Source organism: Squalius cephalus (assembly GCF_949319135.1).
Source record: "Squalius cephalus genome assembly, chromosome: 5".
Classification (NCBI taxonomy): domain Eukaryota; kingdom Metazoa; phylum Chordata; class Actinopteri; order Cypriniformes; family Leuciscidae; genus Squalius; species Squalius cephalus.
In genome coordinates this window covers 12435132-12460119 of record NC_137126.1, presented here as the reverse complement: position 1 = coordinate 12460119, position 24988 = coordinate 12435132, and the positions used below count along the sequence as shown (strand labels likewise).

The 24988-nt window shown below is 37.8% G+C and overlaps 1 protein-coding gene across 1 annotated transcript in view; it reads right to left on the bottom strand.

Annotated features, from left to right (window-relative positions):
• zmynd19 (zinc finger, MYND-type containing 19) overlaps positions 1 to 24484 on the bottom strand; it is a 28907-nt gene extending 4423 nt beyond the window's left edge. The window contains exons 1-3 of the mRNA XM_079871015.1: positions 24270 to 24484; positions 17170 to 17229; positions 13634 to 13740 (exon numbers count right to left, since the gene is read on the bottom strand). Coding sequence (XP_079727141.1) covers positions 13634 to 13740; positions 17170 to 17229; positions 24270 to 24320 — 218 coding nt within the window. The 5' untranslated portion in view covers positions 24321 to 24484. The remainder of the gene's footprint in view (positions 1 to 13633; positions 13741 to 17169; positions 17230 to 24269) is intronic.
• Between the last annotated feature and the right edge of the window lie 504 nt (positions 24485 to 24988).

Here is a 24988-nt window from a genome sequence, read left to right as displayed (position 1 = left end):
CGACGCGCCACGCATTGCGTCATCACATTGGAAAGGTCACGTGTCACGTCATCTATCTAAGTTATTTGTCTGTGTACTCCGGTTCAAAAAGGTAGGGAAAGGCGAAAAATTCAATCTCATTTTCTCTTCCAACTTCAAAATCGCCCGACATCTTTTTTCTAATTTATTACTATTTTCTTCTTTTTTTTTTCCTGTGATCTTTCCAACGTGATGACGTAATGTGGTTAAAAAGTATATACATTTTTCTTTTTTTAGAAAATGACCGATTGTTTTGCCAGATAAGACCCCATCCTCAGCTGGGATCGTGCAGAGCCCTTTGAAGCACTTCAAAGCCCTTTGAAATGGCATTGATTTGAACTTCAACATTCTGATTGCCGTTGAAGCCAATTGTGAGGAGAAAAATCCTGAAATGTTTTCCTCAAAAAACTTAATTTCTTTTCCACTGAAGAAAGAAAGACATGAACATCTTGGATGGCATTGGGGTGAGTAAATTATCAGGAAATTTTTATTTTGAGGTGAACTAATCCTTTAAGGAAGGCTGGAAGTGGAAAACGCCTAATATTCAGGTGTGCATAATTAAGTAGGTTTCCTTTTACAGTTCAAATGGGCCAAAAAAGATTTAACTTGCACTGAAAAGTCAAAAATGATTAAATACTCATGAGAAATATGCATTACTAATGCAATACTAGAAACTGCAAAATTAAGACCAATCGTCAGCAAAACGCTCATTGGTTGAGCAGGGTCATACAAAAACAGGCCAAGAATAACTGCAAAAAAAAAAATTGGAATTAAGGTGAAGAATTAGGTGTGAAACCATCAGGAACCCTTTAGTCTCCAGTGCCACCATTTTCCAGAACTGCAACCTACCTGGAGTCTCCAGAAGTAAAAGATCACAGAGACTTTAAGGTAACGAATCCTGAAATATGACCCACACTTAAGAATCACAAGTTGAAGTGTTGTGAAACGCGTGAAGACTATTTTTTATAGGCTTTATAGACAGATAGGTTGGGAGTGATTCTTTAAGGACCAGCACAACATCCTCTCGTACCTTTGTTTGAAGAAATTATCTTCTAGAATCTCTTAAGTTTTGGGAGTTGATTTTAAGTCCATCTCCTAACCCTGAAAGGTATGTCTTGCTCATTGTTAGTAGCAGCTCACAGCACGACTCCCTCACCACAGCAGCTTCTGTCTGACTTGAACTGGTGGTGGTCCCTCAAGAGTCACTCTCAACCTATGCGTCTATAATGTCTTCAGACAGATAGGTTGTCTATAAACAGTCTTCATGTATTTCACAACTCTTCAGCTAGTGATTCTTATTAAGTGTGGGTCATATTTCAGGATTCTTTACCTTAGTAAAGTCTCAGAGATCCTGACACCTTGAACTTCTGGATGCTACAGTTCTGGAAAATGATAGCACTGGAGAACAAAGGGTTCCTGATGATTTCACACCTCAATCTTCACATTAACTCATTTTTTTTAACATGACTTTTCTTAAAAATATGATCAGAATATCAACTTGCACAATAATTATGCACCTACTGTATACTGTGTCTGTGCAGTGTTTCCCCAAGAAATTTTTCCAGCAGCGGTGCTGTTACGTGCCGGAGGTTGTTACCAAGCCGCGCACGGGGGGTTCGGGGGCATGCACCTCCGGAAGAATTTTTTTACAAATAACCCCTTAAACCAGTGGTTCCCAACCCTGCTCCCTGGAGTACCACCAACACTGCACGTTTTCTTTGTCTCCCTAATCAAACACACCTGATTCAACTCATCAGCTCATTAACCCATGTGATAATGAGCTGATGAGATGAATCAGGTGTGTTTGATTAGGGAGACAAAGAAAACGTGCAGTGTTGGGCGTACTCCAGGAGCAGGGTTGGGAACCACTGCCTTAAACCATGACTTCTGGCAAGTTTTGTGCATAGAAATTAACATTGAGACATACAAATATGACATACCATCAACAGATTCAAGGCATGATTATTGCAGCACGTACCTTGAACTGGTCACAAACACAAACCTTCATTTTATAATTTTAGACAGGATTATTCATGTTTTTCTTTTGTGTTAATTTTCAGCAATAAGATAGAAATTGATAGGGGAAAAATTAAACGGCACAACCCAGAAAACTATTATTTACAATTTATTGAAAATTTTATCTTAATGGCAAAGGCCACAACCTATCTGTTAGCACTTAATTTTTCTGGGCTTTTCATAGAAGATCTCTAAGGCTCTTTGGTAATTGAATGTTATGTGGGTGACAAAGCCAAGCCAAGGTTAAGAAAATCCACGGTTCTCGGTCCCAATTTCGCAGTTCGTACCGCTTTCTCCTTTCCACAAGCGCTTGCTCTCCCGTGGCGTCTGTTGTTGCTATGCAACCATGAACAGAAGCGTGCCTGGAAAAACGAGTGCGCCGCGTAGCTTCTATTATGAGATACATTTGAAATAACGAATTTGCACGCGCAAAAAAACGCGCTATGTGAACGGCCTCTTATGGCAACGTGACATTAGCCTAATCGAAAATATTTCCATATGTGGCTCTTTCCTCCTTGTCAACAAGTGAATTCAGAGCCATCGCATTAGCAGCGCCGCCGGTCGCCATGTCTTAGTGTTTCTAGGTGTGTAAGTGAATGAAGTGAATGTCGTGATATTACTGATCATGTGAAGATTTTGCAGCGGCGCTGAAAATCCGCTGCACCGCTGCTGAATACACTGTAGGGGAAACACTATGGTATTTTTTATGAAAAACAGTAGCCTAAAGACATTTAGAATAATACAAATGCACAAATACGGTCTTATTTATGTAAGGGGCATTGTTACACTAATAAAATGAAAAGCAAACTACACAAATAACATTAAGTTACTGCTGTTTGTGAATAAATAACGCAGTAATTTGTCATACATTTAAGAGTGTGATTTGATTTAAGGGTCACAAGCTATAGGCAACATGACTAATTTAACAAAAAAAAAAAATACCTTGACAACTGAAAATTATTTTTACATATCCAGGATATAAATGTATAATATAATATTTTCAAACTGAAGAAAATAACTTGAATCTAGGGCTGTGCCGGTAAACTTGACAACCGCATCACCGCGGTTGTAAAACGCCACCGCGGTGGCTGAGTAGTACCGGCGGTGGTTCGTCTAAAAAAAAAATTTGTATATGAATGCATGTTTTACATTATTATGACACACAAAGCTTTGTTTACAAAATAAATAATAGGTTAGCAATTAAATGTTATAATCGCAGCCATGGAAAAGTTTGAATTCATGACGAATTGAGATCTCAGTTGTAGCCTACGTGAGCCCATAAACTTAAGCTTTGTCGGCTTTGAATTCTGGTTTGCGATCTGGTCACCCGATTATTAGCGAATTTAAAAATATTCCATTAGTTATTCCTTATAGAAAGCTTGAATTATCTACTTTTAAACAAAACAATTCAAAACGAAAATAAACCGACTGGCATATGCTTATGTATTCCGTATGAAGTGTGCATTTCTCTCTAGGCGCGTTCACTGCGAAGAGTGAGCATCGTCAACTTCATCTTTGCAGCCCGACACTGACACACACACACGCACACAAAAAAACAAACACTTTATTAATAAACAATTCAAATGTCTCCTTGCTATATTTGACACGTTCATAATCATTACTTTTGCCGGTTCTTTGTGACAGCTGTTATGTGCGTTATTGGCAGCGTCACCCTCCGGTTACATGAACGCGTCACCACTGCATCAGCACCAGAACATGGAGATTTTATTTTAGAGAATGATCGCACAACAGACATTAGAACATTAGATATTCTATAATTAAATCAACTAATCGAATATTCAAAAATCGTGACTCAACCCTGCATGGAATGTCTTTTTTCTTTTCCCATATCGCGTCTCACCCAAAGACGCGTTATAAACGTTTCTTCCTTTGTTCGATTTTAGGTCGATTATTTTCGTATTCTTTACTGTGGTAAAGTAGAAAAAACACTGTAGGACAGATAGCCTACATTTTTACTTGTACGTCAAATTCTTTTTAACACAGTTTGTGCTTGTTAGACATATGATAATTGGTAAGGCGCATCAAGTTCATTTTGTAAAGCGCGTTTCACACGCGCGGGTGATTTTAGTTTGGCTTTCTCTGGCAGCGCGCAAACAGCCTAAATGCCTTGCCCTTGTAGAAGATAAAATTCGCTCTTCATACCTTTTACAAGTAGAAAACATGAAGATATCAGAAAAGAGATCGATGGTCTCTTTCCTGCTCGTGTCCCACATCCCTCTCAAAGCGCAGAGCGGTAGGCTATCACACGCCTTTGTGTGTAAATATTAAACGAAAGTTTTTTTTTTTTTAAATAGATTAAACTTTATTATATTATGCAAGTTACCAGTATTTACTGATATTTATTTCAATGCTTTACAGGCATTTTAGTGTGTTGTTTCTTTTATTTCAAAACAACCCCCCAGATTACAAAAACAAAAGGCTCACCGCTAAAAGCCATGTCCCAAAAACTTCAACATAAATCAAACATATACAATACAGTAGCCTAGTTTGAACCAGCGTAAGATTTATTATCTTTGAAAATTAATTTTACACTCCTATGGTCGACTTCCTTTATAGAAAAAAAAATTGGTAACACTTTACAATGTTTCATTTGGTAGAATTAGTTAACATGACCTAACAGTGAATGAAAAATACTTCTACAGGATTTATTAATTATAAGACATTTTTAAGATCTAAAGATTCATCTGTTAGCATTAGTTAATGCACTGTGAACTAACATTAACAAATATTTTATTAACCAACAAGAACTAACAGAGCAATAACCTTTGTTAATGTTAGTTAATGCATTAACAAATGAGACCTTATTGTAAAGTTTTACCCAAAAATCTATTGCCTGGCAAAAAAAAAAAAAAAAAAAAATAATGCAAACAAGTCATTGGACAACATTACTTAGGCAACATATAAAGAAATGCATGTGCCACAGATAAATAAAATATGAAAATACAACAAAAAAACAACGTTTTTTTAATATTACAGTAATAGTAAACATCATTGTTTCAAAAAACATCATTGCTGCTGTTTGAGCTGTGCTGAGCTGAATGAACACCCGTAAACTGAAGCGCTTTGCTAGAAGGTTAATTAACTCAATGGAATGCATCCGATTCCTATATAAGAAAAATCTGATTTATACAAAAATGTAATATTACAACTTATGCTTTCACAAAATCACACACATATGAACTTGAACTAATTATGTATTCAGAAGAATGTAGGCCTATAACTCCTGTTGTGGATGCACTATTCCCATAACAACACGCCAAAACACAGCAACTAAACCCAAAGAATTCACAACGTTTTATTACAATACTGTATACAATTTTATGTATATGATAGTCCTAATCATAGTTTTTAATGTTTTGCATTTCTGTTTGAGCGTGCACGCTGAAGAAAGATGATCACCAGTACAATGAAGCATTGCGGGTTATTTACCTCAACGAAAAGCATCCTATATGAGATTAATCAGATATTTATATTACATAAACATACTATTACGATTTATGTGTGCACAAAATGACGCGAATGCACATACGAAATTGACGTGCATGTCAAAATGTGCTATGGATGCCCTCTTCCCACAACAACACACTGAAACACGGCAACTACCCCGATAATTTACAAGGTGTTATTACAATAGGGTTCTCATTATAATATTATGACAGGCCCAGTAGTTATTAATGTCATGCACAAGACTGGTACAATGAAGCGCTTTACTGTATCATATACCAAACGCAACATATGGCAGATGTATACTGAATTTAATTACAGTTAAATTGGCCATAACTTTTAATTCGTTGCTGCCAATAGGGATGGGTATCGTTCGGTATTACTACTCTTACCGATACGGTACTTTAACGGTATTCTTATCGGTTCTTTTTGTTATATTAAAAAGGGAAAAAAATAATTTAGAACACAATTAATATTGCTTTATATTTTGAAATGTAAAATAAATATCTATAGCTAATGAAAAAGCAATGCTTTAACAAAACAAATAAAACATGTATGTTATGCAGAAGGGTGCAGGCTTTTGTGTTTTATATTCAGAAGACATAGGACACCAAAAACAAAGTACAAACACATGGTCAAACAAAAAAAAGTATACAATTAAACAAATATACAAATTATATACCCAGTGCTTTAATTTCAGTAATGTCTACTGACATTACTGTTCAGGAGTAATATGGGCTAAAAAGACATCTAATAAAGTCAGAAGTAAAATAACACTGCATAGTTTATCATAGATAGATTAAAGCTTATATCATTCAAGAGCTGCGACTGATTTTCTCTTTGCCTTTTGTTGTTTGATTCACATTAATGGAGCAATCGTCAGCAGGTTTATTAGACTGCTGCCTCTTTAAGACCAAATGCAGATCTAATCATTATTACATTATTACGCATCATATTTTCTCCCAACTATTAACACCCATTTAAGACATAAACTGTATTTAAGTGAATAAACTGTTTAAGTGAATCTCCAAGACAGCCATTTTGACATATTTGATCGTTTAGATGTGCACACGAAGCCCAAAATATACGTTGCTTGTCTCGTTGCAATGTGTTTCAGAGCGAGCGCCGCATTTGGAACAGCGTCTATTGCGTCAATTTTGGTACTTTTAATAGCCTTTTATTATCAAACTCATCCCGCAGTTTAGCAACAGTATAGACTACATTTTACAACAATCACCAATCGTGCAGATTCTGACGTTACGTTTGGGTTTTAGGGAGAAATGACAGCGCACCACTGTGAAGGGAAGGAAGTTGCGCTAGACAGAATGCAGCTTTAGTTTTTAATGGTTATACCTCAAATATCTTCTTTTTTATAATCATTGGAAGCCAAAATCTAAATCTAAAATAAAATTAGTTTAATATCAAAGATCTAAAGTTTGAATGTTTAGTTCTGTCCTCATCGTCACTCATTAAGCAGGGCTGTTGTGTTGTGCACGCCGTGGCTCCACGTGAAAGATCGTTCTCTCTCTCTCTCTTTAGCAAAAATGCATCACAGACAAATGGTTCAATGCCTATATATGTGATGCGATCTGGGAAAACCCGTCGGATGTCGCGCTGGGCCGTTTTCAGTAAATTCCAAAATAGTTTGAATGTCAGTTTTTTTGTCAATTTTTTTTCCCATTAAATTATTATTCTATAACATATAATAATTTTCTCTTTTCTCTGAAAATAACACATTTCTCTTATCTCTGAAAATATCTTGGCAAAATTCCCTTGTTTAGTGCAGAAAAACAGCGATTTATAGTGTCAAGCTGAAAATACTCTATTTTTTTTAATTTCTCTAATGCATTCTATGCGACCATTTTCTCTAACGCCCGGCAGAGGTGAAAAAAACAATCGCCGTATATCCCATACACCTGTCTGTCTCTTAACACTACAAAGATAGTTTACCTTTAAAATAAACCACATACATGTACAGTGAATGTGTATAGTGCGCATTTCGCGCCAATCCTGTTTAAACTATAACGTTTTATAACAATCGCGAGATGGACAAGAAGCGTCCCGACGGTGACAGTTAATTAAACCTGTTTTTCTCAAAATTCCGTTCCAGAAAATCATAGCGATCGGCCGACTTCAGATAAACATAACTTTTGCTACCAACAAGCTATGATAAAAATAAAAACAGATTTGGAAAGGGCTTGATACCAGCTTCCATATGATATCAAAACCTGTAATAGGTAAAATTTCACCATGTGGTGGGTTTTCCCAGATCGCATCACATATAGAAGTGGCTGGCGAGATTAAATTTGCAAGATAATAATTTCTTAATAGCAATAATAAATAGCACATGTACTTTCTTAATTTCTCCAGTACCGACAGCAGAACCTATAACGTCCGAGCTTATCGATCCAACGGTCTTTCATAATTCAGCACCAGGGCCCGTTTAATACCAGGTTTCGGTACCCATCCTTAGCTGCCAACTGGGGTGGCAAGGCTTTCTTTTAGGGTGGCATTTGCCACCCTATGCCACCCCGGTAGATCCGCCCCTGCAAACGCATCCTTTATTCGAGGTCGACCGATTCGTCGGTTTTGCCGATATATCGGTACCAATAGTTGATTGGTGGAACTATCAGTTATCGGCAAAAATCCATACCGATAGTTTTTACGGGTTGCGTCAGTTGCTGGAGTGGCTGAGAAGAGTGCTGTCATTACACAGTATCAGAGCACTGAGAAGAGACTGCTGGCATTATACAGAGCGAGAGCGGCCTCTAGAGGCCAATTAAAAACTATCACTGACTGAGTTTATTTTAACTGCGCGCTGCACGGAGAGCGCTGACACTTCAGATGCGCATTTAAAACACAGACAGCGAAACGGTATGAATTAGGGCTGGGCGATATATCGATATAAAAAATATATCAATATATTTTTAAATGCGATATGAAATTAGACCATATCGCATATATCGATATAGTTCAAATTTGCGCTCTGCTCCCCGCGCCTCCGCTCCTCCTTTTCCACTCTGCGTGCGTGTTTAGAGCATGTTATGAGAGGCGAATCATGACTACTTCAGAAAACCCAGCACAATAGGAACTACCAGGCAGTGACATAAGTGTACGCTGAAATAAAGTCTTTCACCTCCGAACAACGGACTTTCTTGTCCTGTCAGCCGTTATCCTGTGCTCGGAGCGCACACTCAATTGCACGCGCAAATGCGGCGGCGCGCGCTGTATCGCCTCACTGATCAAGTGCAAAAGAAACTACGAGCATGCAACGCCGTTACGTTGTAAATTACACGAAATAAAAGTAATGCAGGTATGATTTTCATTCTATTCACCAGGAGCAGTTTCCATGTTTCATTAACAGTTATTGTTAATATTGTGTATTCACCATGGCAACTGTCGTTTCCATATTAACCCCAAAATGCCACTATTTTTCTTTGTGTTATTTTTTATATTTTTAAATGACTGTAGTGGCTCATACCAACATTGCATTAACAAAAACTAGTTTGGGACTGCTATTTAATAGCTTTAGCATAGGCCTAATGTTTATTTATTAGTACTAGTCTTTACTATTAGTCATTCTTACAATTCATGTTAAGTAAAGGGGAAAAGTATATTTATATATGTATATATATATAGGCAAATTATAACATGTTTACACAAAATTTGTTTATATAGATTCAATGTAAACTTTGATAATCATAATTAATAAATCGCAAATAACAATTCGAAGGGAATAATCGGCAATTATGATTTTTGTCATAATCGTGCAGCCCTAAGGTGAAGAAACCTGTTTATTATTTATTCATTTGATTTTGCAACTGTTCACTGAAATAGCTGGTTTCAATAAAACTACTTTTAACATGTCATATTTGGCTTTGACTTTGACTGAACATTTGCTCTCACTTTGCGGAAAAAATATCGGGATATATATTAAAATAGCCCCACATCATCACATAGCCTTCACCATACCTAGAGATTGGCATGGTTTTATTTCAGTTAGCCTAATAGCTAGTTTGATTTGCATTGAGAGATGATCTTATGGAAAGTACCCCATGCCAATCTCTAGGTATGGTGAAGGCTATGTGATGATGTGGGGCTATTTTAATTCCAAAGGCCAAGGGAACTTTATCAGGATGCATAGTATCCTGGATCCATGAAGTAACTGGCCTTTAAAAATAAAAATCTGCCTGCCTCTATGGGAATTTAACATAGGGGTGTCCAAACTTATGCACCCTGTATTTTAAGGAAGAACATTTATTTATTTACCATACATTATTCATTCACAAAGAAAATTGGTGTCCTTAAAGGTTGGATTTTTCCAAATTTTTTAAATTAAGGCATTAAGTTTAATTTCCAAAAGATGATTTTTTATTCCTCTTTTTAGTCAACTTTAGCATGGGTGTCTAAACTTATGCATAGCACTGTATTATATATATATATATATATATATATATATATATTAGAGGTGGGCATAGATTAATTTTTTTAATCTAGATTAATCTAGATTAATTTTGAAATTAATCTAGATTAATCTAGATTAAAATGGCTCATTTGAATTCTGCCGAAGGCATTCAGAATATGTGTGCTACCCAAATAATGACTATAAAAGTAAGTCTTTGAGAACGGGTTTCTCAAGCCAGGTGGCGCATTAGACCAGGGGCTCATCTCCTGTTTCCAAAATGCATCACAAACTGCTTGAGAAAGCTGTTCTACTCATAGACTGTAAAGGTTACTACTGTACTGTTACCGTCCGTAGGCAACATAGGCCTATGTTATTATCAACTACTATAGGCTATCAATTAGGGATGGGCGATATGGCCTAAAATCCATATTGTGATATACATTGCAGCCTCTTGCGATAACGATATATATTATAATAAAACCATTTCAGAACAGGTTACACAGACCCTGCAAAACAACTGCTAAATGTATTTTTTTTAAAGGGTGTATGTAGTTTTGAGAACATATATTGTGCAAAACTGTAAGTATACAACATAATTTAGCAGATAAATAAAATTTAAGTACACTAGCTGCAGAGACTTAAGTAGGTCTAATGTTTATTATAGCTTTGAGCTTATGAAACCCCAAATTTAAAGTTATAATATTGTCTAACTGATGTCTTTTCAGTTAAAAAGAAACACAACAACGATTCTTAAAATCGGGCGTAGACAGAGATTATGTGTTAACGTTACACCACTAAGATATATTGGAATGAGAATAATACGCGCACGCTGGTATTCAGTGATATCATGTTTCGTTTTGAATTTGAGGTGAACGGATTAGTCGTGTGTTAACTTACCGAACCGTTGTTCGTCCGTTGTGTTTGTCGGACGGCTTAAATCCGAACCAAGTCCAAATAATGGATGTTGCAGCTTTCACTTTCAGCCGTGTTTACTTAAGATGACGACGAATATGCGTTGCAGCCGGGTTTACCTCGCGGCCGCGGGTAGATTGCGTCATCATAGCTTGTGTAGAGCCATCTCCCAACCCAACTTGGGGAATAGATTAACGGCGATATTTTTTTTATCGCGCGATAAGAGTCTCGCGTTAACGCAGCGCGTTAACGCCGATAACGGCCCACCACTAATATATATACATACATATACACACACAAATATATATGTAAGAGCCTTTTTATATATATATATATATATATATATATATATATATATATATATATATATATATATATAAGGGGTGTAACAATATTCGAACTGAACCGAAAAACCGCGATACACCACCAACAATACGAATCGCGATACTCTCATGGCGTACCAAACACTCCCGCCCCGCCCCCATTGGACCTCATGTCTTATGTGTACACAACGAATACAGCGTTGTTGCCTAACCACCATTAACCACATTTAATCGCAATAAGCTCAGTGTTTTGTTACTTTCGATAATAAGCAAGGTGTAATCTTTCAGATTCTGTCTATTTGATCACGAAATTCAAACATTAAATGTCGTTTTGGCGCTCTTTGATGTGGCGTGACAGATCACCATACTAGGCTCCTCATTTAAAGCGGCAGCGCGGAGCGTGAGTAAACGCGAGCATCTCTTCCTCAGTTACAGAATAAACATGAATGGACACCTAAAGGTATGTTGAAAGATACAGTATACTTACTGAAAGGTATCATAACTCGTGTAATCGCTAAGTCAGTGTTTCAACAGCGGAAATACGTCAATAAAACACTTAGTTTTTAACATAGCTTTATTTACCTTAGGCAAGTCATTCAGTGTCCACAGCTTGTTGGTTTGCTAAGGAAATGAACTCTTTCACTAAATAAATGCACTATATTAGCCTATATATTATATTTTACTTAACCTGTTAATGACATCTTGATTATTTAATGTATGTTTAAAATATCTGTCATGAAAATGACAGCAACTGTGTAAATGATTATATTTCAATAATAAATTAGAGCAAAAACATATGTTAATGTAAAAACTGCCTTATGTACAGTTTACATGTTTTCATACAATTTGTTACTTGAGTGTTGATTATTATTATTATATCTAAAAATAAATAGCAACTGAATTTAGGCTAAAAGTCTAGGCTCTGTTGTTAAGCTTTAATGTTATAGTAATGTGAAAGTAAGGGCTCCTATATGGTTTACAGCATTAGCAGATAATTTTTTTTATCCTTGCGAAACATTTACTTGTAATTGAATTAATTTAAAGACAAGGACATAATTTGTTAATTAAAGCACTGTTAAAAAAAAAAAAAAAAAAAGCAATTTTAGCTTTCTAAACCCCCCACCCCACCTAAATGAACCGAACCGAACCGAGACGTCAGTTTTGTGTATCGTTACACCCCTAATATATATTATATTATATTATATTATATTATATTATATACATATATATATACTCATACACAAAATATTGAAAATAAACAATGTTGCAACTTCCAATGGCACAAAAAGCAGCAAATGCACAACCGAACTTGACTATGCTAGTCATGGTGTAACTGGATGTGCTCTTTCCGTAACAAGCTGAAACACGGCCGCACAAAGAATTCATAACATTCTTTTACAGTCATGTTCTCATTATAATTTTATGTAGCCTATATGACACATTTGTGCTGCACGTTGCACTTAACTGTATTTGCCTTTTCGAAGTAAGTCCAATCATATTTCAAGCAATTCAAATCCATCATGGTGAACAGTGCGCATCTGAAGCGTCTCAGCTGAGGGAAATAATACATTATCTATCGGCTTTAATATATCGGCCTAATTTTCTTATCGGATCAATAGCGATAACATTAAAAATGACCATTTATTGTCCGATACCGATATATAGAGCACGATATTCATGAATTTGGGTATCTGAATCAGCTCGGTTATGAAAAAATGGCACTGGTGCATCCCTAAATTTCATTAGATTCAGGAGCCTGCAATCAATAAATCCCTATTACAATATTATTTCCTATTTTACACAATTAGTCACATTTTTATTAAACTAAACAATACTTAATCGAACTCTCAAAATCCTGTAACACAATCCACAACAAAATTAACACTAAATAAAACACTGGGGGAAAAATTAACTCTTAAGCGACTTTTCAGTGTTTTATTTAGTGTTGATTTTGGTCTGGATTGTGTTACAGGATTTTGAGAGTTCAATTAAGGTTTTTTTTTTGTTACATGAGATCTATCATCTGATGACAGTTCATTATAAGCTTGTGCAATGCGATAAGCAATGACAACAGTCAAGAAAGTTTGTCTTCTGTGCTTTGAAAATTTGCAAATCTAGTATTGCCTTTTAATGTTTTTTCCTAGTATCCCAATTGAACGATTCTTTATTTTAATTTTTTTCCTGTATATTCAACAAAATGAAGAGAATGCCACTAGTGCCAGAGAATGTGCAGAGTGTCAAGATAAAGGTAAAATAAACAGATTTTTTTACACATTGCATTGATACATTATATTGTGTCATTTTATCGATGTATTGATCCATATTGATGTACCGCTACACCCCTAATGAGAAGGTGACTTCACTAACAAACTTAACGATCATTACAACTTTCACTAGTGGCTAAATTGTGACAGTCATATCAGGAAACAGTAAACAGCGAAAAAGTAGTAGGCTCTAGGAATTGCAATGGACACTCCTATGGCAGTACACTCACCAGAGTAACTCATGCAGTGGTCGACCAGCCCATCTACCCTTACCAATGTCAAAGGCATAAGCAAAGATTTTTGCCCCATTCCCATCTGCATCAACTTCCATGCGTGCCTGAAAATAAAAACATTCAGGCATTCAATTTAATAATAGTATAATAAATAATAGTATTTAAATAATGTGACAATAACATGTTTTCAAAAACTTGAATAGGTCATAACAAAAGAAAAAAATTCATAGGCATGTGTGGAAAAAGTGTGCTGGTAACCAAAATTCAAACAAAAATTTCAATAAAAAAAAATAGCCTCAAGTGACAATCATTGGAGACAAGCATTAATAGCCCATGACGATGATTAACGATCCAAATGAAACATGTTATTATGAGGATTTTACAGCAAAGTCCATCTTGAATAAAAAACATAATTTGAAAGACTGGTGTTGGCCTATCTGAAGGACATCACCGGACCCCTGATGGATCCCCTTCAGTTTGCTTACAGAGCAAACAGGTCTGTGGATGATGCAGTCAACATGGGACTGCACTATATCCTGCAACATCTTGACAGACCTGGGACTTATGCACGGATCCTATTTGTGGACTTTAGTTCGGCCTTCAATACCATCATCCCTGATCTTCTCACAGCCAAACTGACTCAGCTCTCCATGCCATCCACAATCTGTCAGTGGATCTCCAGCTTCCTGACGGACCGGCAGCAGCTAGTGAGACTGGGGAAACTCACATCCAGGACCCTCACCATCAGCACTGGCGCCCCCCAAGGGTGCGTTCTCTCCCCACTGCTCTTCTCCCTGTACACTAATGACTGCACTTCTAAAGACCCCTCTGTCAAGCTCCTGAAATTTGCAGACGACACCACTGTCATCGGTCTCATCCAAAATGGTGACGAGTCTGCTTACAGACTGGGGGTTGAACAGCTGGCTGTCTGGTGCAGTTATAACAACCTTGAGCTGAACACGCTCAAAACAGTGGAGATGATCGTGGACTTCAGGAGAAACACCCCAGCACTCCCCCCTCTCACCATCATGAACAGCACTGTGGAAGCAGTGGAGTCATTCAGGTTCCTGGGCTCTACCATCTCCCAGGACCTGAAGTGGGCAAATCACATTGACTCCATTGTGAAAAAGGCCCAGCAGAGACTGTACTTCCTTCGCCAGCTGAAGAAGTTCAATCTGCCACAGGAGCTGCTGATCCAGTTCTACTCAGCCGTCATTGAGTCTGTCTTAAGCACTTCCATCACTGTCTGGTTTGGTTCAGCTACCAAATCGGACATCAGGAGACTACAACGGACAGTCCGGACTGCAGAGAGGATTATTGGTGCCCCCCTGCCAACCCTCCAGGACCAGTACTCTTCCAGAGTGAGGAAGAGAGCAGGTAAAATCATCACAGACTCCACTCACCCTGGACACCCCCTGTTTGAACTGTTACCGTCAGGACGGCGACACAGATCACTGGCCACAAGAACTTCCAGGCACAGGAACAGTTTCTTTCCACAGGCCATTTCCCTTCTGAACACTTAACATGCCCCCCAAAGCATATGCCTGTAAGTGCAATACTCCCACTGTCTAGTGCAATAAACTCAGGTGATATTTATATCTATATTATTCATACTACTCAAAATACTGTAAATATGTTTATAATCTGTAAATGTTATTCAGACTAAACCCAACTGTGACCCTATTTTTTTACTTTTATACTATTTTTATTTATTTTTTATATATTTTCATTCTTAGAATTTGTATTACTATGTTCTTGTTGTATTTGTATTTGTATATGTGCACTGGAAGCTTCAGTACCAAGAAAAATTCCTTGTGGGTGCAAGCACACTTGGCAATAAAGCTCTTTCTGATTCTGATTCTGATTCTGATTCTGATTCTAATTAAAAAAAACAGTATGAAAACTTTTATGGTAGCAGTTTAACACACAATTGCTTTATTTGTGGTATGAATAAAGCAAATGTGTGTTAAACTGCAACCATAAAAGTTTTCATACTGTTTTTTTTTATTTTATGTTTTATTCAAGATGGACTTTGCTGTAAAATCCTCATAATAGCATTCGTTTCATTTGGATCGTTAATCATCCTCATGGGCTATTAATGTATAACAGCATAGAGCCTTTATAACAGTAAGAGCCTTTATAGAAATTGTATAATATATTATCTTGAAAAATAAAATTTGTCTCTAAATTTTAAGGTAACTTGAAAAAGTGTTTTACTGGAGTCTATAAAAATTAAATAAACATTTAACGTCTATAAGCATTTCAAAGATGTCTATGTAGACTAATTACATAACACTATACTGTCAGTACACCATAGTTATACAAAAGAACTAGATCTATGTATTTATTTCCATTCAAAAGGAATGGAAACCGGTAGAAAAAGATTATGCTTTCAATGATTCTTTATAACATTAATATCACAGCCTTCATCTTTTAGCTGAAATGGCTGATAGTTTAGAATTTGCTTTTAGCTTCCCAACCATCATAAATTCATGAAATTAAGCATTGTTGCTCAGAATGACTTGTTCTCCATATGTACAAAGTTTTGAGAAGTTTGGACTTTGTGCACACAAGATATAGGCATAATAGTCATAACGGGAAACACCCATCAAATATGTCAGATCATATTTGCTAAAATGTTTAATAGATCAAAATTCTTTCGATAACATTTTGCTAGCATGGTCTAGAGCTAACATGTGCAAAGTTTGGTGAAGTCTGATGAAGACTTATTTGTGTCGGTACGCCATTCAGATCTGATGCCATTAGCTGCTACAATTTGATTGGCTGCTGGCGGCCATGTTTTGTTTTTGTTTTGTTTTTTTAATTAAGTCATGTAGGGCATCAACCAAAGAAAATGCATACCAATTTTAAACGTCATGGTTATACAGAGTTAAAAATATTTTTTTAGTTGTAGCGCCCAGAAGTTTACCAAACTTGGTGTGCATCATCAGAATGTCCTGTTGTCAAGTTATGTTAAGCAAGTTGCGTTCAGCAGATATAGGTCAGCTCGTAAAAGTGTTTGACCAATTAATTAACTTAAACCGTTGCAATGCTTCAATAAATCTAAATTGACAGCGCGATCATTTAAAATAGCTTTTTGCCAGCACAGTCCCTAGCTGTTTTGTGCCTATTTTGGTAAAGATCGGACCAACGGCCTAGGAGTTTGAAAAAGTAGGACTTAAATAAAACTCTAAATGGTGGAAAATTATAGTTATTTGTAGGTCTTGACTCAAGGATTCAGGGGAAAAATAATTTTGTTTCCCCTTAGGGTTTCAAAGTTGTGATCCAAAACGCAAACTGCCTTGTAGCACCACCTAGTGTCAGACAAATGTGTGTCTGTGTGCCTGAGTAGCTGTGCACTATCCGGTCCATTCTGCTGAGTTTGGGGTCTCTGCGATTATGGTCTCTGATGCTCATACATTTTTAGGGCAGAAAATTAAAGAAAAAGAAGAACATTAGTACAAACACAATAGGGTTCTAGCAACTTCTGTGCTTGGACCCCTAAAGAAAAATAAAAAAAAACAGGTTCTCACCTCAAAGGCATAGTTTTCCACTAATGGTATGTCTTGCTCATCAATCAAAGTGTACTTTGTCTGAAAAGAACAAAATGTTACAATGCAGAGAAAGTTCATTAAAAACAATTCAAAACATATTACTTGTTGTCTCTCCTCACTGAAACCCAAGCTTCCTTAAAACTGCTATAAGCATGGTTCCCACTGTCCCACACTTTTCGACCAATTGTCTACAACCTTTTTATTTGCGATTATTGGATATGGGTTTTGAAAAGTTTGTTTTGATCCAGAATTCATGTTTTTCAAGTCAACATTTATGTGATTAAAGTCGAGTCAATGTCAACTAGTCGCTGATGACTTATGAACAAATAAGCCTGAACCTCGAGCTAAGACTCAAACGCAGGTTGCCTTGTGCACAGCTATGGCATTTGATACAGCGCTGCCCACAAGGCTATTGCTCCTACATAACAGCTTATTTCAGTTCTTTTGTCTTTGGTTCGTTATATTTCTCACAGATTTCTGCTCATTCGGATACAAATAAAATAGCACAGTAAAGATTACATGTATATGAATGCATTACTGAGAGAGACTGCATGTGAATAAATTCTACCTGGCAGCGTCTCTCTACTAATATTGTAGTGGGTTTTAGTTATATGATAGAACCAGGGGTGTGCCGGTTTCAGAATTGGTGATGACGGTTATGACGTGAGTCAAATGTGACGGTTCGTAACATAACCGTCGGGGGGGGGATGTTGCGACATTCGTCTGTATAGGACAACCTAGTTTGAATAAAGGAGCAGACACTTGATCGCCTAAATTAAAAAAATAATAATAATCAATGTTATCGATAAAGATACGCGGATGGGGTTTTATTTCATCCACAACCGCACTCATCATCCGCACCGTTTTTTTGTTTTGTTTTTACCAAATTTCAAAGCCGCACCCGCCTGTGTGACTGTTTTGTGGTCTATGGACGATGGAATGCTCTGCTGATGCGAGCCGCGAGAAAGCCCTAGCGTGTTCTAGAAAGGATGCAGCAAAGATATTTAATGCTTAATGTATGAGGCATAGGCCTACGCTGAGTTTCATTCATTTACGATGAGATGCGCTCTAGTTCACAATGCAATGCAATGCAAGTGAACGCGGCGCACCAGCGCCGGTTATTATATTGTCTGCTATATTTATTAAATACATGCTATTGGTTGATGAAACATTTATTAAAATTAAGATACAATTTGTACAAAACGAAATTCACTTTAAAGAAAGGCTTTCTACAAAGAAAAACTTAATGAAGTGGTAAAAATCATGTCTGACGATTTACAAAACAAAACTTGCTGGTAGGCTACTTGGCAAAGAATCAAATACAGTTGGAAACGACGTAGACCACTAATGACACAGACTGTTAACAATTGTTTTTAATTAGTATTTAAACATTCTCTATGATAAAAAATGTTTGTAAAAAATATTTTAATAACACGGTTTTGGCGGTTATAGAGTTCTGATGACGGTGTTCAACTATAACCGTCGGTCTCACGGTTATATACTAACCGTCACACCCCTAGATAGAACTTTTCAGTTTCTAAGCTATTTTATAGATAAATCACAGAACAATATTGACAATGAATTTCTGCGCTACTGTATGTTTCTGTGCACGTGATCTGCATGCGATATGCGAGCTACTATCGTATACATGTGCGTTACATTGCAACTGCATTCACCCCATCAATTTTGAGTATCCAAATCTGGTATAATCAAACATATCTTGTGGAACGCTCTCGGAGTATGCATTTATTTGTCATTTTAACTGTTGAAAACAGAGCGTAAAAGTGGACTTCAAAGTTTTCTTATCCTGTGGCACCCTCTATAGGCCATGATCAGCGACTAGTCGACATCAAGCTTAAAGTGCCCCTATTATGCTATTTTAAAGGTTCCTAATTTTGTTTTGGAGGTCTCCTACAACAGGTTTACATGCATCAATGGTCAAAAAACATTTATATTATTTTCTCATAATATATCCTACATTGTACATCACCACATTTTTCAATGATTCTCAAACGACTCGGATGAATCAGTCTCTCTAAATCCCTCCTTTCCGAGAGCCTGCTCTGCTCTGATTGGCCAGATGGCCCAGTCTGTTGTGATTGGTCTACCGCTTACAGCGCTTATCGGAAGCGAAATGGCCATTACCATAACAGTCCACAGCGATTGTATTGTACACACTGTAAACAGTAACGATGACGTCAATTTTACCATATCTATGAGTGCGAGTCCGATAATTAGAGATGCACCGATTACAGTTTTCTAGGCCGATTCCGATTTCCGATTTTTCATTGAGTTTGACCTGCCGATACCGATTTTAGCCGATTCCGATTTCATTTTTTTCTAATCACTTTACAGCACACACAAATATTTATTTTCGATCTTTACTTTAACCCTTTCAAGTTTAGAATATTCTAACTGACACCCCCACCCCTAGAGTGAGTTTTTTCAAGGCCAACGTTCCCTTTAATGTTTCCATGGCGACGCGTCACGCGATACACCGCAGCCACAATAATACTGTATGACAGATGTGTCGCTTTTATTTCGTTTTTCCTTTTTTATTCAAAATATTCGCAAACTTACTTACCATGTCATCAACTAGCCTATCTGATATTCCGATTCTCAAATAACGTTACGTGTAAGTGAGTGTGTTTGGTCGTTAAAAACCGGCGCCGCAATGTTGTCCTGTCAGTCGGATTTACAGCACGTGAACTCATCAGTTTCTCCCGAAATAAATGCAAGAAAGTGGCCGGTGAACTGAGAAGAATAGAGTAAACTTTATAGTTACTTCCACTATGTTTGTCTGATACAAATAACACATGTCGGCAAATTATATTTGAATAGATTGTTATTGCTGCTTCCACAGACATTAGTGTGTATTTTACAAACTCCTAATGTATTGATTTAATCGTGTTTATGTGTATTTAAATATCTGAAACCTAAAATAAACATTATGAGGCTGAAAACACTGCTTAGTTGTGATATATGACAGCGCTGAACGCGTCCGACTCTGGCTCAGCGCCAACCAACGCGCGAGAGCACAGTTTGAATCTGGCAGTTATGCGACGTCACTGAACATTATAAATGTGGCGCCGTACTCTCAGGGGCGCAGAAATAAAATCCCATATATGAGACCGTACCGCTCAAAAGGTGAATCATGCGGCGCCCGAGTGCATTTGACCGGCATACAATCGGCATATGTCAGACTGACCGGCCGGTCGCCGGTCATGGCCGATCACGTGAAAATCGGCCAATTCCGGTCACCAGCCGATCAATCGGTGCATCTCTACCGATAATGAAATATTGGAAGAACTAGTTATTCAACCCAAATCTCCATCGCAAGGACGACTTGAGCAGGACATTTCTCAGTGATATGCTACTCATTTTGAGGTACATTATGAGATGTTGTAACTGTAATTCCTCAACATCAGCAATAACAAGTGTATGTCAATCAACAAACCGACATGTATATTTCTAATTTATTGCGGTGCACATACAAGAACTGCATTACCGGTATCAATAACGGTGCATACCATAGCCAAGCAAGCAGTAATGTGAATGACTGATGTAACACTAAAGTTAGAGATGCATCAGAGGATATAACCCTAATATATCCGCTGATAGACGCCGCTTTCAAACACTCTCGTGTGCATCTATGTAAGCATTCGATGAAGAGCAAAGACAACATGTTTTTGAAGCGTTGATCATTGTAGCCAATCACAGACATATATGTTGAGCGCATCAACACAATGGCCAATCAGAGACACATGTTGAGCACGTCTACACAATGGCCAATCACAGACATATATATTGAGTGCGTCAACACAATGGCCAATCACAAATATATATGTTGAGCACGTGAACACATTGGCCAATCAGAGGTGCTTAAGATTCCGTTCAACAGCGTCACATTTTAAAATGTCCGGTACCAAGGCGGTACTGAAGTCGGTAATTTTTGACAACTCTAACCAGGACCAATCAAGTGCTGGGTATGTGATATGTAACAGCTAAGAAGCGCTGTATGTAGATATATGACTAGGGATGTTAACCGATGACCGTTTGACCGATGGTTGACCGTATCAACGTTAACCGATCAAAGTTGTCGGTAGTCGGTTGAAAAAAAAAAAAAAAGTGATCTCTAAATTAGGCTATTATAGACAGTGGACAAAACGCTACTACAGTTAGCCATCTCATTCCAAGAACTTTTTGTGTGAAGTGAACAAATCCCTCACACTCAATTTTTCATAACTCGCCTGTTTGTACTTAATAAACCAATAAAAACATTTGGCGCGAGGTCACAGCGTTTGGGTTCGTGCGCTCACAAGATTTGCGAAAAGTAAAGGCTACAGGCTAAAACACTCGAGGTTAGAGCCAGGGCAGACGACAGGAATCATCATCTTTCTTTATTATTGTTAGCACTACCTCAAACTAAAGCGGCGTCTCTTTGGAGCTGTCATTTTCTTAAATGAGCCGCGGCAATGTTTCAAATGAGCTTCTAACGCTAGACAAACGCCTTTATTTTCAACGTGATCACCTTGTACCCAAACCATATCGAAACTAAGGAGCCATTTGTCCTCCGATTACATACAAGCTCCTCGGCGCCGCGTTTGCGGGACTCATGTTTCGCGCTGTAGGGGATTTTAAAAAAGTGACGTGAGTGGGAGGCAGAGCGGCAGAGAGATGCGACAGAGTTGCGAAATTGCAGGCACGACTCGAAATGGCTGTTATTTCAAATAGCGTAGCATATTTTAAACTAATCGGTTAACCGGTTTCAACCGGCTAATGAGGCTCGGTGGTCGGTCAAGAAATTTTTTTGTTTTCGCCATCCCTATATATGACAAACAAATAAAGCCAATTTCCAGCCTTTGCTTGGGCTAAACGCATTTAATTTGAATTGTGTGTACAAGTCGGTACTGAAATTTAAAAAATGTGACGCTTTTGAGCGGAATCGTAAACACCTCTGATTGGCCATTGTGTTCACACGCTCATTGGATATGTCTGTAATTGGCTACAATGATCAGCGCACTGGAGCGTTTGAGAGCACACAGAAGTGTTTGATAGTGTTTTGAAAACGGGAGCATTCGAAAGCACAAGCAGGCCGCTGATAGACGCCTGTCATTGATGTATATTTACAACATCTTTTTGAAGTGCTGATCATTGTAGCCAATCACAGACATATTTGACAGCACGTGAGCACAATGGGCAATCAGAGGTGATTACGATTCCGCTCAACAGTGCTCAAAGCGGCACATTTTTAACATTTCAGTACCGACTTGTGACGATCGGGTGCGGATGTCTAAATCAGAGAAAATCATCATAAGTTTGGGTGGGTGGCGGGTGAATGATTTATTTTTAACAGCAGATTCGGATGACAGATTTGAGCTGATAAGCGCATCTCTAATGTGTATGAAGTGGGTTTTCATGGGAAAATAAAAATAAAAATCAGAACTAAAAAACAAGCAATGAATGAAACAAACAACATAGGCTAATAAATGCTCTGCTAGAATCACTGTTTGGACATTTATTGGTAATGATATCTTGTGCATCCTTTTTTACATCTACTATTGCATTTGATGTTGATAGGATGTTGAGATTTTAGAGCAAATTATTTTAAACACAGTTTAGATATTTGACATATGAACTTTTATAATATTGAACTTTTATATGTAGTGTGTCTTAAGAGCCATTTAATATGTTGTTTTTAGATACATTTTTCAGAGGGGTTTGACCTGTAATGTCTTGAAGTGATGCAGTTAGACAGACTAGCATTATTGATATGTACAAATCATCCAAACGCCCAATTCCGATCTATTTCAAATATACATTTCATTAATATTGTTAAATATTATTAAATTGTAAAGAAAATAAAGATCCATCTTTGATTATCAAAGGAATTTTAGGTGCAGTTCACTCTCAGACAATTATATTTCATGTAGCAGTAGCATTTTCATCGGTCAGTCGTGGAAGTCTATTCTGATTTGTTGATAACTTCTGACAATGTTTAATCCAGGAGCTTTCTAGTGCAAGAGAAATGAGAAATTTGCGAGTGCACTGGAGTCAGGACAGAGTTTGAGCGCAATATCTGAGCGAGAGTCGAAGAAGTTCATAATGATAATGGTGTGAACAAGCGTTAAGTTTTGGCCGAGAGCGAAGGAAATTCGCAAGCGAGCAGATTCGCGTTCGCGCATTTCATGGATGTGCTCTCGCGTTTACAATAATGCGCTCTCGACATTTGTCATAAAAATAACGCCATATATTCCGTCATATGACAACCTAAATGGGTATCATTTACTGTATAGTCTGCGTCTTATGTGCGCACTTTTCCATGCAACTTCTCACATGGTCCTGTTGTTTAACCCCAAAGAGATTTGTTTACCGGCTGCCCTCTAGTGTCATGGCATCAGCGGCCTGTCATCCCAGAGGCAGCTTGGATTTGTTCGGGATGATGACGCAAAGAAAACCGATCAAAACAGTTAAGTTTAAGAAGCCTGCAGCATTTTGCAGAACGGTAAGTGATAAATTACAAGGTGGCTGAGCAGTGACTGTATAAATGTTTGACAGATAAACCTGGTAAAGACAGTGCTAAGGTTCATCACAGCCGACATGCCGGTTGTCATGCTGCGTGTGAACGGTTCCTGGTTGAGGCATTTTCTGAGCTGGCTGAGCCATATTGGATGCCAGTGTCAATACTGACGTGGACCAAGCATCGGAAACCGCAACGGTCTTGTGCTTAAAACATTATTCAAGTATAACAGAAAAAATAGAACTTTTACATTTCCTAGTTAGCAAGCGAACTATCGGCCGAGCCATCTAGTTGCGCTGTAGATGCACTACACATCAACAGTAGGCGGTTCAAAAGGGACTAAACCTACTCGGCTGATGAGCTGACCAGTTTATAATAAAACCCGCCCGTTTCGACGACAACTACATACATATATTACACATATCCCCCTCTGCCAAAGGTCGACAACATAAATAATGGACAAATCTGCCACTTAATTGTTAAACAGAAGCATTTAGCTCACGGATCTTGGCTCCCCTCCCCTTTGCGTCGCACATGGCAGCCCTAGGTTTCAGCTCACCTTCCCGGCCACACGGCCAAGTCGAACAATCCCGAGCTTGAAATCCGACATTAGAGGGGATGTCAGGACTGGGTTGAAATGTGAGAGCAGGTATGTCGGTATTAGGTTGGAAATCAGTCCGGGCAAACCAACCCCGAGTACAATTTTTAGTGTAATAGGGTCAGTCGTTGCCCGCGTCTTCCCCACCCGCTTCCAAACCTCCGTGATGCGCCGTCCGCTGAGAGGCGTTGGAAAAACCAGCCAGCTTCGGGGGGGGGGGGGGGGGGGACTAACCAAATTCTGAACGTAAACCAATCGTAAAAGAGGACTGACAGTGATTTGTCCAATCAGAGCTGCGCATCGTCGATGCATTCGTGTTGGGTATTTAATTCTTATGCTGACGTATGTGGATATACGTGAACGTATTATACTACTCTGTCCAATCATAATACGAGATTTTACGACAAAGCCCGCCTCCTGAGAAACCACGCCTTTTCGTGACAAAAATACGACATTTTAGCGCGAAATGCTCACCGGCACAGCTGGGTCCAGGTCCCAGTTGTTCAAAAGTAATGGGGGATTATTTTATGGTGCTAAAATTTCTTCTTTTTTTTTTTTTACTTTACTGTTATGAAAGGCTTAATGGGCAGCCCTTACTAAAAAGTTACTCTTACTAAAAAGTGTGCTTCTAATTAACTGCTAAACTAATAAGAGCAAAATAACTATAAATATATATAAAT